The sequence below is a fragment of the Oikopleura dioica genome, chromosome PAR, assembly GCF_907165135.1.
Source record: "Oikopleura dioica chromosome PAR, OKI2018_I68_1.0, whole genome shotgun sequence".
Classification (NCBI taxonomy): Eukaryota; Metazoa; Chordata; class Appendicularia; order Copelata; family Oikopleuridae; genus Oikopleura; species Oikopleura dioica.
The window spans coordinates 3,580,614-3,596,743 of NC_137293.1; the positions used below are offsets into that span (position 1 = coordinate 3,580,614).

Consider the following 16,130-nt stretch of genomic DNA (forward strand, 5'->3'; position numbering starts at 1 on the left):
TTTTTAAAGTAACCGCAGTTTGTGATCACTGAAGAGTTTGAGCGTGTTCTTTGTCATTGTGGTCGCATTTGAATTGTATCCCGTCTTGGTTGTGGTGTTCTAAATTTCGATTCTTAGATACTATGACAGAGATCGGACTCGAACTCGAGTTCTTATGGCTAAACTGATTCATCCTGTGTATATCTACTAGCTCAAATTCCGCTACTTCAAGATGTACCGACGTAAGAACATGGCACTGGGTAAACCTTAAGAGGAAGAAACTTACTTCCTGTGAGCAGCTTTCCCCTTTTCGATGGAGCTGAAGGCGATGAGATTTATCCTTCGCTAGTACTGTAATAACTGCGGCAATTCTCGGAGATAAGAGAGAGAATAATATTTGTTCTGAAGAAGATATAAATATTTTTCTGATGGATTTCGAAAACGGGGGTGAGAGGTATAAATTGGTAAATTTAATGCTCTTAGATAAATTGGAGCAGTGGCATTTTTTTCCGTGCAATCTTTGGTCATCCTGGAATGACGAATCGTCATTTACGAAAAAAAGCAATATACCGCGGTACAAAGGATGAAAAAATTTTGTTAATTTTTGCCGGAAATCTTTTCTCTTACCGTACCTGATTCGGTCAGTATTTGCTTATGCGCGTTTGGGACACGGGCGAGCAGCGCGGAGCCGAACTTCACGCGCTCGCCACTATCCTTGAACATGAGATTTTTCAAAATTTCTTTTTGCAAATATTATCTACGACTCTTCAGCTTTCTTTTCCAGTTTTCAGTTTGTCTCTGTCATTACTGACTGACAAGCTAGCGAGAAAAAGAGATGCGCAACTTCAAAAGGCATCAAGTCCTTCAATCTTTATTTAATTTTCATGAAACCAGCACCATTGAAAAGCCCATTAAATTCTGAACAGATCTTACTATAAGCGCTAAGCTGAAAATGCACAAGTTGCGCAGGACGCGCTGATAAACCAAGGAACTTAGCGCGCTCAGCACGGCAGGGCGCTCCGATTTCGCTATTTTGGGCTCCTGGGACATGATTCCCGCTGGGCGCGCGCTAAGTAATCTTGTTTATCTGATCTTTATCGCGAATTGGTACACTTTCAGCTTAGCGCTTATAGTAAGATCTGTTCAGAATTTAATGGGCTTTTCAATGGTGCTGGTTTCATGAAAATTAAATAAAGATTGAAGGACTTGATGCCTTTTGAAGTTGCGCATCTCTTTTTCTCGCTAGCTTGTCAGTCAGTAATGACAGAGACAAACTGAAAACTGGAAAAGAAAGCTGAAGAGTCGTAGATAATATTTGCAAAAAGAAATTTTGAAAAATCTCATGTTCAAGGATAGTGGCGAGCGCGTGAAGTTCGGCTCCGCGCTGCTCGCCCGTGTCCCTTAACTACCCGGACTCGGTGTTTATCGAGGAATCTCTTGAACTTCTAGTAACTTCTCTGGCTTCTGTTTTGCCTAAGCAAACTTTTTCGAAATTCTGCTCTGGAAAACTTACAACGCAATTTACTAATTAGCCCTTTATTACGTTTTGACCTGCGTTACGCAGCACACGTCACTTCCCTCTTTCATTAAAAGCAAGGTGCAGCTTGGCAAGTCTAAGCTTCCCCACATTTATTTATTACGTCTCTTTTTAAATTTATAACCAGGCTTTATTTAAACCCTGATTAATGATTAAAAAGTTATTGTTTTGAATCCACGAGGACGAAGAAAAGAAGCTCTTTTTCTGGAGAAAATACTGCAAGTATTCGATAAAGAATAATAGTTCATTTATTAGTCTTTTAGCAAAATTAGATCTTCAGCAGTAAACTCTTTTCGGCAAAACGGACAAGCGCATTGCATCAGGCTCTTGAGACAGGAGCTGCAGAGCTTGTGACCGCAGGATGCGAGGGCGAAATTGATATGCTCGCCATAATCGTATCGCTCATAACAAATCATGCAGTGGTAAAAGCGGTAGGTGAAATCGTCCATGTCTTCGCTTTTTGGCATTTTCTCATATTTTTTTCTGATCTGGCCAGAGTGGTGATGCTTTTTTAAACGAAATGGAGAGATTTGTTTAAATAGTCTAGCGGCCACCCGCTGCGTTTTCGTGATGTAACTAGTTTGGTTTCCCGCCAAGAAAGAGTTCTTGGATGTTAATCAAGTGCGTGATGGTCAAGTTGAAAAGTGCAGAGTCCACATTTGTATTCACCCGCAGGTAAGGATGACCATGAGAGGGATCATTGTTTCTAGACGATTTTTTAACAGATCGATATTGAATATTGACTTAGTTGCGTCATATTTTTTGGCATGATTTAGAACAGAAATGGACGGGTCTAAATTTGAAAATTTACTAAAAGGGGTGAATAGAAAAGGCTCATTCGATAGAGAGTTCAAAAAGCCAGATTGGTTCGACGAAAAGAGATTTGAAGACGGAAAGAAGTTCTACAGAGATCATGTCGCTGCCTGCTCTTTTTCCATGCTCGTCTCGCTCATTTCTGGGTTGTCTTTCAAAGAACTTCTGCATGTTCTTGTTTTCACAGAGAAAAGTGATACGCATCGAAAAGCAATGGCCCGTTATTATCGAACGTTTCTGCATGTCCGGTCGTGGATCTTTACCGACATCTGGGACTCGAACTCTGATGGCCACAAGTCGATCAAGCTTGTTCGTCAGATTCATAAATCAACTGCCCTAAAAATCACGAAGAAAATGCCCCAAAATGACAAAGGTAAGAATTTTTTTGGATTCAGAAAAACAAAAATGTCTCAGAATGGATCTCTCAGACAGATTTGGCATTTACGCTTGTCGGATTCGCTGGAAGCATCGTCATATCACCTTATGGCTTTGGGGTTGAAGATGGTGAAGGACTGGCGAATTATATTTATTTTTGGCGAGTTCTCGGCTATTTACATGGACTAGATGATGAATTCAATCCGTTTTCCGGGTCATTATTGAGTGTTCGAAGGACTGTTTATGAAACAGCAGAGCGTGTACTGATCCCTTCCTGGGAAGATCCGGATCCGAAATATCTTCCGATGGCAAACGCAATCACCAAAAATCAAGAACAGCTTCATTCAATCCTTCTTTATGCAATTGATCTAGCCATAGAGGGCAACGGAAAGTATGGCAATCCAATGTCATCTGACCGCCTAGTCAGAATCAGGGAAAACTATCCAGTGAAAAGTCAAAGCCGATTGTTTTGGAGAAAGCTTTTAATGCAGAAACTTTACCATTACAATTTGATAAGAATTGGAGTAAATTATCTTACTGGTAAGTTTTTCTTGCGAAGAGTGGTGATAAAGAGGTGGGTGTTTTAGAGCTCGGAGTGACCCTGGCCTTTCTCGCAACGCGGATATCTGGATATTTGAACCGATTGAAGACCATCTGTAGTACAAAACAACAATCACCGCGAATTTCATAAAGCAACACCTTTCGTTGTTTTCTAACCAAGGGAAAATTCTGACTGTTCTTGAAAAATAAGTTGAATTATTTCAATAAAGCTTGGTGATACAATTAAACGAAAAATTGAACAGTAGGTATGTGTTTGCTCTCAATACCAAAATTAGTTTCATAGAGCAATGATGAGTAGTATTTTTAAATTGCTCAGATAAATATCATTTCTTTGACGAAGGTCACACGGAAGAATATTTCGTCGTCATTGCAATAATTAGTATTCGAAGATTTCTTGAGGTTATTCTGTCTCTTCATAAGAGGGTGGCGCATCTTCAGCCTTTTTCAAATCATCGCAGGAGGCTTCTCTTTCAACAGCATCAGAACCCGGGCCAATCTGATTCAAGCTTTCTTCGGTCAAAACTGCTTCCGGGTCGTTTCCGCCACAGCAACTTTGGCAGCAAGATTCATAAGTCACGGTCCCGTCCGGATGCTTCTTTCTTCGTTGAACCGTACAGCATAGAAATCCACCACCGACTGAGCACGTGATGCATCCACAGAAGGCCAAAATGATGATGCAGATGAATGCCAAAGCGCAAGCAGCGGCGAGGGCCATGAGGGCGTAGTAAATTTCCTCGAGTATTGCTGCCATTATTTATCTATCAATTTGAGTTGTGGGCTTCTTAATAAGAAACTTTTCCTTGAAGAAGATGCTAAATTTATTATCTGAGAAATGTCAATAATTCTTATTGCTCATTTCTTAGTGTTATGTTGACCGAAGTATTGAAACAGTATTTGCTCAAAAGATGCGCCTGTTGAGTGACTCAATGTATTTGCAATAACGTTGATTTCACAACTATTTAAACGAATTCACTCGCATTTTGTTCTCTGTTTTAGTAACAAAAACAAAGTTTCCTACATTATAAAACAACGCGATTTGCGTTAAATATCACTTGAAGGTTTCCATTTCTCCTAAGATTCCCACGCAATAGAATCGTTATGCGCAGATATTTGCCATTTTCATATATAAGGCGCGCAAGCATATCTTTCAAATCAAAAAGAAAAAAAACCCTCATTTTTCAATTAAAAAAAATGATCTCGAAAGCGCCAGAATTCACTCACTCCGACCCAGATGCTGGCCCCGCAAGCGTCTTTCTTTGCTATCTAGGGGATGCTGAAATCTGCATCTGGATCATGTTTTCTCTGACCTTTGTTGCAGGAGGTCAGATCGAGCTGATTAAAAGAAGCTGGTCTGGGGCGAACTCTGGTTTGCAGCAAATTTGTACCACTTTAGGTAAGATCAATGTCTCAGAGAATGATCAGAAATTCATTTATTTTAGGAATCTTGGCCGCAATCTTCTGGGTCCCAATTTATTGGATTTGGAGCTCGCCTGTCATGACAGTTGTCTGGTGCTTGATGATGCTCATCGTTTTCGTCTCATTCGCAACGACCGCCAACTGCATTTCCTACTGGGCAAAGATCAATGCCTCGATCGCCATCGCAATGCAACAACCAGCTCAAGTCACTGAGGTTCAACTTGAGAATGGTCAGAAAATTCACGTCCAGCAAAACAACGCTCTCAACCTCGGCTCGGCAAAAAGACACATCATGTCTCTCATCATCGCTAATTTCGGCATTTGGGCCTGTTCTGTTGCTTACGTCGTTTTGATGTTCACCTGTTCTATCGAACACTACTTTTGGTAAAACACAAAACTGCAAGAAAACCAAAAATAATGCAATAAAAGAACATAAAAATAATGCGGAATGTCATTCTTACTTATGAGTGTTATTTCTTTTTTGACAAAATTCGATTTGTAGCAGCCCGTTAACTTTAAATATCACAGACATTATTCCTGAGATTCCTACACTATGGAATCTTATGACAAGATATTTACCATGCTCGTATAAAGGCGCGCGATCTAATCGTTAGTTACCAGAAGAGAAAAGATTTTTTCGACGAAATGAATTCAAAATTATATTTTCCGTACGATGCACCCGAATGCTACCTGAAAGAGGCTGAAATTTGTCTATGGCTGACGTTTTGTTTGATAGTTCTTGGTGAAGTTCAAGATCAATTTCTTAAAAGAATTTGGTCTGGTGCAGAATCTAAAGCGCAGCGATTTTGCAGTGCTCATGGTAAGAATGCGAAGTTGTGCAAAATAGCCTCTAATTTATCATTCAGGAATAAGTGCTACGATATTTTGGCTTCCAGTTTACTGGGTTTGGTCACCAATTGTAATGGGAATTGCTTTGAGCTTGATGTTGATGTTAGTCTTATTTTCATTCAGAACGACCGTCACCTACGTCGTTTACTGGAGGAAGATCAACGCCTCAGTCGCTGTCGCAGTGCAACAACCAGCTCAAGTTAGCGAAAGTCACCTTGAAAATGGCCAGAAAATTCACGTCCATCAAAATAGCGCTCCCAATCTACCCACGATAAAAGCTTGTATCCTGTTTCTCATCGTTGTTAATTTGGGCATTTGGGCCTGCTCTCTTGGATTTGTCGGTTTTATATTCACCTGCATTTTGTGAGCAACTCGATTTTACAATAACAAAATATATTTTTCAAAAAACATGTAGAAAGGCAGAATGATTAATTGTCCGTGATTTGAGAGAATAAAAAGGTACATGTACTATTGAAGAACTACAGTTGATTAGTCTCGTGAGAAGCATCGTGAAGCAACATCTCCAGTGAGCCATTTCAGATGTCCATTTAGTGCTTCTGATTCATCCTTGACTCCTAAAAATAGCCATGAAAAGCAGAAAGACAGCTTTGAGCTCTATACCTGAACATCCTCGTATCGACCAATGATGAGTTGTAATGTCGTCTAATCCGAGAAGCTTTTGAATTTCATCGACGCTAGCAGCTCCTGGAAGGTCTTGTTTATTCGCCATTACAAGTAATGTCGCGCCATCTAGTCTTTCTTCCAACAGTAACTAATAAAACATTCTCCTTCTGCCATTTACTCATCTTTGGTCCCCACCTGAGAAAGCTCTTCTCTGCAAGTTTCCAATCTGGACCTATCGGAACAATCGACAACCCAGACGAGACCCTCTGTTTGTTCAAAATAGTTTTTCCAAAATGTCCGGATTGATTTTTGCCCTCCTACGTCCCAGACATTCACTTGATACGGCTAAAAACTTCTTTTTCGAAAGAAAAGGAATGATTTCAACCTGAGAGTCTCCTTCAAGCTCGATAGGAATAGTTTCAATGTTGAATCCGAGGGTCGGTTCGATGACATTCACATCTCTTCCTAGAATTTTCTAATGAAACAACGGTGAATCTTCTTGTCTCACCCATGATTTTCTTAACGATAGTCGTTTTACCAGCTCCATCGAGCCCTAGAATCAGCACGCGCATCTCTCGCTCTTCTTCTCTCAATTTTCGTATAATCGACAAAAGACCCATTTCCGATTTTCTATGAATGAAAAAGAAGTGAAACCATGAAAATGAAAAATGTTTTTCAGTGATAAACATGGAATCTATACAGAGATGGTGGCAGCTTTTTTGCAAAGGTACTTGAATTGCTCGTCAGTCAGTTTTGTGGACATGATTTTCGAGGCGAAGGCTTCGATCATTTTCCCGTTAGCTTTGTTGATGAAAACGACGGCAGTGATCAGATCGTCTTTTTTGGGAGTGTAAGAGCTTTTGCGAAGGAGGGCGGTGTGGTTGGTGATTTTGCATTTGAAGCCTTCGTTGTCGATGATCAGCTGTTTATCCGGAATGACTAGAAATGGAGTGTTATCAGGAAGAAGCTTAGAGACCACCCAAACCTGAAACAATCATTCCATAAATGAGCACCTCTTCTACTTCGATATCTTGCTCTCCAATCTTCAGAACGACGTTGCCATTCTTCATCGGTTTCGCGCCCTGAAGCTGATCTAATGTCACTCCTCTTAGCTTCTGTTTCTTCATCTAAAATTGTAAAATAGAAGCTCAAATGCTTTTTCCTTGTTGTTTCCAATTTTCAGAAAAGGGTCGGTGAATCTATAAAGCAGTATAAAATAAGAATAAGGGTCGGATGATCTTTTAAACAGATGAAGTAGTTCAGTTTGAGTTTTGATAGCTAGATTTGTTACTGGGCAAGGGTTGAGTTTAGAGTTTTTCATAGGGCAAGTTGAGCGTGCTGCCGCATAATCTCTGAATACACATTTGACGGTTTGAGACTTGGAATAAGATTGATTGCTGCGTTGAGTTGGAGACGCGCTCGATAAGAAGATGATTTAGCACAGGATGCCCTAGAATTATATTTCAGATATTCTAAGAAAATTGCAGCAGTCTCACCTTTGGGAACTTGGTCTATCGGAAGACAGGGCTTTGGCTCGGTGTAGAATCGCTGGTAAAGCTCATTCAGTTGCTTCTCGAATTTGGTATTTGGAATCTTGTCGAAGATCCAAAAATTCTCCATCAACAGAGCACAGGCTAAATTTCCCAACACAGACCGTTCTAGAGCATCAGCGATCTGTGACTTTCTTGAGAGCTTAAATTCGATATACTCGTATTGAATTCAGAAAAGAATAGATACCTTGACAAGTGGTTGTTTATTGAAGTCAATTTTCTTCTTGAGATGTCTGAGTTTCTTCTGAATCCACTTTGGAATTGTCAGAAAAAGCATGCCTTGCTCGTATTCAAATCTATGCACCTCCGGTTCTTTGTGTTCGCAAAGAAATTTGACAGTTATCTTTTTAAATCCCTCCGCAGCGATAGTTGTGTTCGCAACCATTTTTAGCAGCTTCGTTTTCTATTGAATGGGAAATTTAAGAAAGAAGTTCACTTCAAATCATCCTTTCATACCTTTTTCTCTAAGTCCTTCTTCCATCGATCGACTGTATTGTCAGGCTTTACAGAAAATCGCCCAAAACAGCCATCGATAGTCCCTCCGTCCGGGTCGAACGACATTTGAGTCCACTCACTCCAGTCGATAGTTTGCAAGTCTACTTCTTGTAGTTGAGATCTAAGACGGCATTTTGAACGATCAAGCCTTAAATAAAGCCCTAGCTACTAAAAGCCCTTCCTTTCAATTTTCTTCCACTTTCCCGTTTTCTTTTGCGCTTTTCCATCCGCACTGACCGAGTTTGTCTCCCCCCTTACGGCCATGTTCTGCACTTTGACCTTGAAATGCGCGTATTCGGGCACAATAAGTGGTGGGAGAGTTTTCGTTGGAGAACGGTTGCGAATTTCTTCAAGCATTTTCACGAGGTCAAATGGGACTTCTTGAAGGCCAGAGGAGCTTCCTGGGGCTTGGTTTTCCTTCTGAACGACGGCAGAAGAGCTCGGTATTGAGAAAGAAGATGTGAGACGAGAAGATCGACCAGAAGTGCTCGAGCTATTGTCAGAATCTTTCAATAAGGATATCAACAGACATCTTTCGCCGTAAGAAACAAAAAATGATATTATCCCTTTCCTATACAAATCACATTCTCTTCATCCTCATCTGGAGCCTCTTGTTTCATCCCTTCAATGAATTCTGCTTGCGAAATCTCATCGATCTTTCGCTTCTTACTTTCTGGCTCTTGATTTTCGATTTTGTTGATGACTGGATAAACTGGAGGCTTTTGAACTGACTGTAAGTAAGGCATCGCGGCTGGATTTATGACTTGTTCTCCCCGGTCATTAACGTAGAACAAGTCCAACCCTTCCGGGAGAGAGAAGGTTTTCATCCCACTCGAGCTCATTCTAGAGCAGAATGGAGAAAGAAGGGTTGAATTATATAATTTTACTTGAATTGCACATATAATAAGATTGTGATGAAAGAAAACTTTACAGAATGAGATAGGAATAGCATAATAAAGAGAACTGGAAAATGGAGAACAGGATGCTAGAGAAGAAAATACTCATAAAATAAATTTATTGTACAGATTTCATTTTGATCTATTAGTGCTTGGTTTTCGCGGATTATTCTGCCAATATTTTTTAACCAAGTAAGTTGGCAATGTCCGCTGAACTAAGCTTTTTAGCTTGAGATGATTGACTTGTTGCATTGTGATTTACTGTAGGCATCAAGAAGCCACCATTCATTCCGTTATTTTGGACAGCAGGGGTTGATTGAATGTTTCCCATTCCTTGAGCGGTCATCGGATTGAACCAGCTGGGCTGGTTTGGATTACTTTGAGGCTAAACAGAGATAATGAGACGTTACATCATTGGTTTTTGAAGTACCTGGGGGGCTGTTAGTGACCCGAAAGAATTTGAGTTTGATAAGGTTGAAGAATTGTTCGACATGCCTCCTAGTGACAATGTCATGGAGTTTGACATTGTTGACATTGGCATCGTAGAAATTGGCATCGACATTGGTGTTGACATCATAGGCGACATTCCCGTAGACATTGGAGAAGACATCGACATGTTAGACATTCCAGTTGTTGGAGGAAGAGCTTTTTGATTGAACAGACCGACTCCACCTGATTGATTTGCAGCAGTCCCTATTCCAGAATTCATCCCTCCCATCATACTATTGCTATTGCCACTCATCTGCGACCTCGTCATATTCATCATGTTCTTGTTCATAAGGGTCGATGTCAGGTCTTTTGGTTTTTGACTTTGAGTCGTTGGCTTGCTTTGGCTTGAATTATTGGACTGGACAAGCTGGGGTTGAGACTTGAACTGTTTCTCCATCTCTCTTCGTTTTGCTTCTGCCATTTTCTGCTCCATACTTAATCCGCCAGAACTACTTGCCACCATTGGCGCCGCTGTTGAACTCGTTTCAAGGCCGAAAAGAGCGTTTGAATTCATACTGTCTCCAGAACTTTGTGCCCCGCGGATTGCGCTCAAAGAAACATCACCATCTGGAAAAAAATAACTCTTTTTTTGGATGGTGGTTGTTTCTCACCTTTCTTGCCAGAGTTCATACTCTTGAGCTTATTCGTCTGTTCTTGCTCGATTTTGTCGAGCATTAATCTGATGACCCTCATGAATCGTTGAAATTGATCCAGAGTTAGCTGGGAGTCCATAGACAAAGGTAGTAACGTCGGCAATGCATTATTAGCTGAAAAAATGGCTATTTGAGAATAAAAAGATTATTCTACCGATGAATTCTTTCGTCAAGCCGAGCTTCTCATTCGTCAGGACTGTCTGGTAGACACCAAGCGTCGCGACAAGAACCCCCGGAGTTCTTTCGATCATTTTTGGCACCCAGTCGAGCACTGAGTCCATAATGAACCACCTGTCCAGTCTTGGAACCAAATTTCCAAGAGAAACGAGGATCGAGACCTTGACGGAGGATGTGCAGCTTTCGGAGAGCGCAGCAGCTTTAATTTTCGGAACAAGAGATGATTTGATGGTTGCTTCGTCCAGATGCTCCGCCATTTTTGGAATGACTTCGAGACTTTTAGCCTAAAAATGGATCATTTGAAGACATTTGAAAATGCCAACCTGTAAGTGGCTCTGTTTTTCCTGACCAAGAGCTTTTCCTAGCAAAGGAAGAAGATAATTCCGCACATGTTCTGGTTTCTTTGCTTCAGTCATTTTCTGGAGCATCAAAGGAAGATTTTCGATCATAATCGAGCATGCTTTGGGACTGTTGGTCGAGAAGAGGTCTGATATTACTGGAAGGATCTTCTCAACAAAGTCATCTCCAGAAGATAATTCGATAATCTTGAAGACGGAAGGGAGGATTGTTGGTAAAACTGAAAAGTTTTAATTGTTCCTCAATGATGAGATTTTACCTTTTGGATTCGCGAATTCTGGCTGCATGGAACTCAAAACTAACCCCGTCCTTACACGACTCGGTAATTCTCCAAGAACATTTGGCAGGTCAGAAAAGAATTGAATCTTCTCCTCGACTGGGCGCTGTAGAAGAGTGTCCAAGTATTGCAAGGTGAGTGCCCCCGCTGATTGAAAGAACGAAATGCCCCTGAGCTGATCCGGTGTGGGGCGGAGGTCGATTGAAAGACTCATCAGCATTTTACAGTGATCCCGAACTTCTGCTGGGAGGCGGTGAAGGAGAGAGGGGGAGTTGTACTTTCCCTTGTTGTTGGTCACGGTCCTGGAATTGATCGAGTTAGTCAAGGGATACCCATTAAAAGCAGACATACCTTTTTGCATCATATGGTGAACAATCAATTATCCTCTGCCCTGTATAACATTCATACAGCATCACTCCAAGACTAAAACAATCGCTCGACTTCGTCAAAATCTTCGTCTCGAAAAGCTCCGGCGCTAGAATGCTCGGTTCAACGAGCGAAATCGTAGGATTGTTTTCCTCGAATTTGAAATTGTCGTCTTCGAAAGATTTTGAGAACTCGAGGCCGCTCAATTTCCAGCCGCCCATTTCTGTGACCGCCACCGCGTTTGTGGTCAAATTGCAGTGAAAGATTTTTGCTGATTCGTGGATGAAACCGATCGCTTCGATTATCTAAGAAAAAAAAAAGAGATAAATCTTAAGAAATGTTTCTTTTTTGGAAGGGAGGTAATTTCTGCGCTATTTAAAATATTTTTTATAGAAAATTACCTGTAGTAAACCGTAGCGCATTTCTACATCAAATAATCCAGAGCTCGAATCTGTTTCAACTTCTTTATTCTTCAACAAATCCGCCAGAGATCCTTGAACTCGCTCCGTGGCGAAAACAAGAGAATACGCACTTTCTTCGAGTCTTCGCTCTACCGAAAGAATTCGCGGATGCTGGAGACGGCAAAGCGAAAGCACTCCATGCTTCAACGACGTAATAATTTCCTCCTTTTTTGCTTTGTCCAAGCCTTGCAGATGCTTGTTCTTGTCAAAGATCCAGACCGAGCAGCGCGTCTTCGACGTTTTCTTCACGGCGTCGTAAATGTCCCAGAGACCATGGGCACCGCCACAGCCGCGGGGATCCTGAACTTCGTAGTCTCGGAGAGCCGGGTTCCCAGGAAGAGCCCGGTTCACTCCATCCCGGGTTACGGCGACTGCCGTGTTGAGTCCAGACTGGAATGTCGAAGCCAAACGCTTTAACATTTCTGAAGCAAAGAATGATGAACGGATGTCTGAGATCTTTCAAAAATAGGCAATAAACGGTTTTAAATCAAAGGCTTCTATAGATAAATTTTGACAAGAAACTGTGATCAAGTAATTTATTCAAGTAAGTTCTGCCGGTTCAAAATTTTTTCAACATCGTTTCTTCTCACAAACTGTTCTTTTCCCTCTAAAATTTGCACTACAGCGTGTTTCTGCAGCAACTCTCTCAAATCCTTCGTCTCGTGAATCGTCAAAAAGGCAATGTTTGTTTCTGCTTGCGAAGAAACGGACAAATCGAAACATTCGTGAATTATCTAAAGAGGTACCTCTTGAATCAGGGCCGTATTCATTTAGCAGTCATTTTCACCTGTAATAACTTGGCAACAAAAACAATCGCTGCATGTAAATTCTGTCCACTCGCAAGATCATCCGTCAAATTAGCCAAAAACTTGTAGGGATCGCCATTTTCCGCTCGTTTCACATGATCTTCAAGCACTGGAAGACTTTCTTGAAAAATTGCTCGTTGCACATTTCGATCAGGAGGATTCCGCACATTGAAAAACTTCCAAATTGCATCGCAACGAGAAATATCTTCGGGACTTGATGGAATTCGAGCGCGGATATTCGTATTTTCTTGTTTTGGGGATGGCAAAATGAGACTTTCTCACAAATACTAAGGATCTAAGTCTCGGTTCCGGATCTGTGTAGAAACCTGACTCAGGTTTCAGCACAGTCAAATGAGCCTGGACATAGAATAGCGCTTTTTCACGGCGCTCCAAAAGTATAAGTGTCATCCCGCTCCGATAGCTCTAGAGATATTCATCTGGCTAATCCTAAAGCTCTGATTCTGCAATTTATTCGATTTCATGAACGGCAAAAATCGCTTCCATCTTTCTTCATTGAAAATTTCGACCGCTCTTTTCGCAAACTCCGGTTTTTCGTAAAACACAAAGATTTCTCCGTTTGTATACGATCTGACCCTCGAAGTCATCGGCTGTGCGCTTTTTGAGCTGGATTCAGAGCTGAATTCTTCGTCGTAGATGATTTTCAAATTTGGCCCGTGGCGTTTGTCGGCGACAAAGTCGGACGGGACGTTCAGGTGGTAGGTCGGAACCATCAAGGACTGCCCATCAGAGGCGAAGATGGGCGCGCCTTTGTGCTCACGGATGTAGCCCGCCAGGGAGAACATGCTTTTCATGGTTTCTTTATAACGAAATGGGCGTCCGAACCCCTCGATTTACCTTTAATTAGAGGAGCCGCTTGCGTCTTCCAGGAACTGATAATTAAAGCTCGAAGCCGCAAGCGGCTTTTCGATTTGAAATGACTAAGAAAGAAAAGCCATTCCTTCGGAGCTGAATAGGCGTAAAAAATCCACTGAAGGGGAAGAACGTATCATCTTCTAGCAAATTAAATATGACCATACAGCTGTGATCGTATTTGGTATCAATATCGGCATGATTGACGCTTTTTGCCAAGAACTCTTTGACGACTTTCGTCACCCAAGCCATCCACTTCGTTTGAATTTCTAACTTCAAGTTGCCGCGATAAGAATAGGACATTTGCGCAATTGCACGCTAGAAAATTGAATTCATAATCGGATTAAAAATTTATAGAGCTCTAATAAGTGATCGCTTCTGATCACAGTCAAAATTTCAGGATGCTACTTGTCCTGATAGTAGTAATATAGTGACCAACGATACAACTGATAAAAATTTCGACATTCAACGCTAGAATGTATTCTTATGATGTTTAGGAAAAGTAAATGCAGACCATAAATCAGCTTTGAGTTTTGAAAAATCGTAAATTTTGACTGTAGAAAAACTTGGTCACACTACTATAACTACTATCAGGACAAGTTGTATCCTGAAATTTTGACTGTGATCAGAAGCGATCACTCGTATCTTACAGTATAATCTTCCACAGAGTTCACCGTGTACTTCTGATCCATCAACACTGTTTCGAGGAGGGACGCACTCGGATATCCTTCAATTTCAAAGCCGCAAATCTTTTCTAGTGCTTCGATGTGTTCTTTTCTGATCGTTTCGAATCTTTCTTTCGCGTTTAGCATGTTTCTTCCTTCGAAACGGAGCGTTGTTGAGGAAAAGATGCTTTCAAAAGTTGAAAAATGACGCTACGAGCCGGTTTGAGCCGCGCATGAGCCGCGAAAGAGCGGCTATCAGGAAGTTTCAACCCTTTCCTTTCCATTTCTTCCGACAAATTCGGCTCATTCCGCTCGATTTCCAAATGCGAGTCGAAATTGTAGACCGGCTTTCCAGAGAGACGAATTTTCTTGCTCAGCACTTCCAGTGCTTTTTCGTTTTTTGAGTAAATAATTGGATTCGAAAATGATGGGGAAGCGATTCGGAGGCCAGTTCGAATGTTGTGGTAACGATCGTGGCCAAGAATTTTTGAAGAACTCCATGCTCTAGAATCGATTTTCAGGAATGCCGTCGTGGAGAGCCCCACGAGGCCTTTTCTTTCATCGAAAAAAGCGCTCTTACTTACTGAAACTTCTGAGAAACTCGTTTTGTTTCTCTTTCCAAAACCTTCTTCAATTCATTTTCATCCCCCTGCGAACTGTCAAGTGTAATTTCTCTCACTGGCGGAATTCTTTTTCGTAAACGCACTGTTTTTGATACATTTTTGAACATCCCCTATTTTTTCGTGTTTTCAAATAAATGCGCGAGCCAACCGGAGCGCTGTGAGAACCTGCTATTCTCGCTCTCATAAGCGGGGCTCTGGAATGAGTTTACCCGTTAAAATCGGTACCTCTTGGTTCATTGGTATTTATTCTGAATTAATTCATAAGAGGACAGAGTCTCAGTTCTTTCTTCTGAAGTCAAGATTATCTCGAATAACTCTTCGTAGCATTTTAAACCAGCCGATATGCTTGCGGTATCTCTCAAGAAGTACTGAAAACAAAATAATGAATTGTCAATACCATAAATACTCTTACGCTGATCATGATTTCTTTGAACTTCATCGATGCTCCTTCTGGTTAGATCATGACTATTTCCATCATCGATCCTTGTAGTCAAGATCGACTTGCTGAGAGCACTGGATGAAAAATGTTGTATGAAAAAGATGGTGAACAAAGAAACGAATTTCATTTTTTTATTTCTGTTTTCCAGGGTTTAAAACCGACAATTTATACGGAAAGTGAAGACAACAGATTTATTAGTGCATGGACGAGATTATCGTTAATGCTGTTCTCATTTTTTGACGCTTATTTTATTAATAATCAATATGGTGACCTTTTTCTTTCGTTCCTATGACCTTCTTTAATGCGTAATGTTTGTGCAATATATCATTTCCTTGGCAAACAGTACTCATCAGGCGCGAGGTGCATTTCCAAGCTTATTTACAAACGCTCTCCTAGAGACGGCGACTTTAAATGACAACGATTTTAGAGGAAACGCTCTGGCTTCTTTACACCTGTTATGCTCTTGCAGCACTTGCTGGGATTCTTGCATTGGTACTTATTGGGGCGCTTATTGTCAAGCTCATTTGCGGAGCTTCAATTCTCTGCTGTTGCGTGAAGAAATCTCGAATCTATCCCGATGGAACTGTGAAAGAAGAATCCTGTTGCACCACTTGCTGTTGCTGGTGCTGTCGAAAATCGAAACCCTACTACCCTCCTCCTCCAATTCAATATGTTCATATGGAGCAACCAGTTGCTCATCCTCCAGTTTATCCCCCTGCTCAAGAAAAAGCTACCGATCTTCCACCATCCTATGAAGAAGTCCAAGAAGTCGAGAAAGTCAAGAAGACAGGAAAAAAGAAGAAGAACAAAAGAAGAGAATAATGAATATCCTCCTTGATCCCCATTTTCCAA

At 41.2% G+C, this 16,130-nt stretch overlaps 5 protein-coding genes across 5 annotated transcripts in view; 1 reads left to right on the forward strand and 4 right to left on the reverse strand.

Annotated features, from left to right (window-relative positions):
* LOC145704566 (DNA-directed RNA polymerase I subunit RPA2-like) overlaps positions 1-9,719 on the reverse strand; it is a 28,198-nt gene extending 18,479 nt beyond the window's left edge. The window contains exon 1 of the mRNA XM_081782024.1: positions 9,710-9,719. The gene's annotated coding sequence lies outside the window, so the exon portion shown is untranslated. The remainder of the gene's footprint in view (positions 1-9,709) is intronic.
* Positions 2,256-3,498, forward strand: LOC145703414 (uncharacterized). The gene is made up of 3 exons (XM_081780772.1): positions 2,256-2,702; positions 2,744-3,244; positions 3,292-3,498. Exons 1-3 carry the CDS (start codon positions 2,300-2,302, stop codon positions 3,393-3,395), a joined length of 1,008 nt encoding a protein of 335 aa, XP_081636898.1. The 5' UTR covers positions 2,256-2,299; the 3' UTR covers positions 3,396-3,498.
* On the reverse strand, positions 5,934-7,463 carry LOC145704565 (ADP-ribosylation factor-like protein 2). The gene is made up of 6 exons (XM_081782023.1): positions 7,140-7,463; positions 6,663-7,093; positions 6,540-6,619; positions 6,350-6,499; positions 6,152-6,302; positions 5,934-6,105 (listed from the first exon to the last, which is right to left on the reverse strand). The coding sequence occupies exons 2-6, from the start codon at positions 6,841-6,843 to the stop codon at positions 6,020-6,022; spliced, it is 648 nt and encodes a 215-aa protein (XP_081638149.1). The 5' UTR covers positions 6,844-7,093; positions 7,140-7,463; the 3' UTR covers positions 5,934-6,019.
* LOC145704563 (SCY1-like protein 2) lies at positions 9,068-12,295 on the reverse strand. Its single transcript, XM_081782017.1, has 8 exons — positions 11,816-12,295; positions 11,400-11,719; positions 11,031-11,350; positions 10,738-10,991; positions 10,392-10,698; positions 10,196-10,351; positions 9,526-10,151; positions 9,068-9,480 (listed from the first exon to the last, which is right to left on the reverse strand). Exons 1-8 carry the CDS (start codon positions 12,293-12,295, stop codon positions 9,280-9,282), a joined length of 2,664 nt encoding a protein of 887 aa, XP_081638143.1. The 3' UTR covers positions 9,068-9,279.
* A 1,283-nt stretch (positions 12,296-13,578) lies between these two features.
* LOC145701271 (uncharacterized) lies at positions 13,579-14,427 on the reverse strand. The gene is made up of 2 exons (XM_081778494.1): positions 14,202-14,427; positions 13,579-13,869 (listed from the first exon to the last, which is right to left on the reverse strand). Exons 1-2 carry the CDS (start codon positions 14,361-14,363, stop codon positions 13,579-13,581), a joined length of 453 nt encoding a protein of 150 aa, XP_081634620.1. The 5' UTR covers positions 14,364-14,427.
* Positions 14,428-16,130: the final 1,703 nt, after the last annotated feature.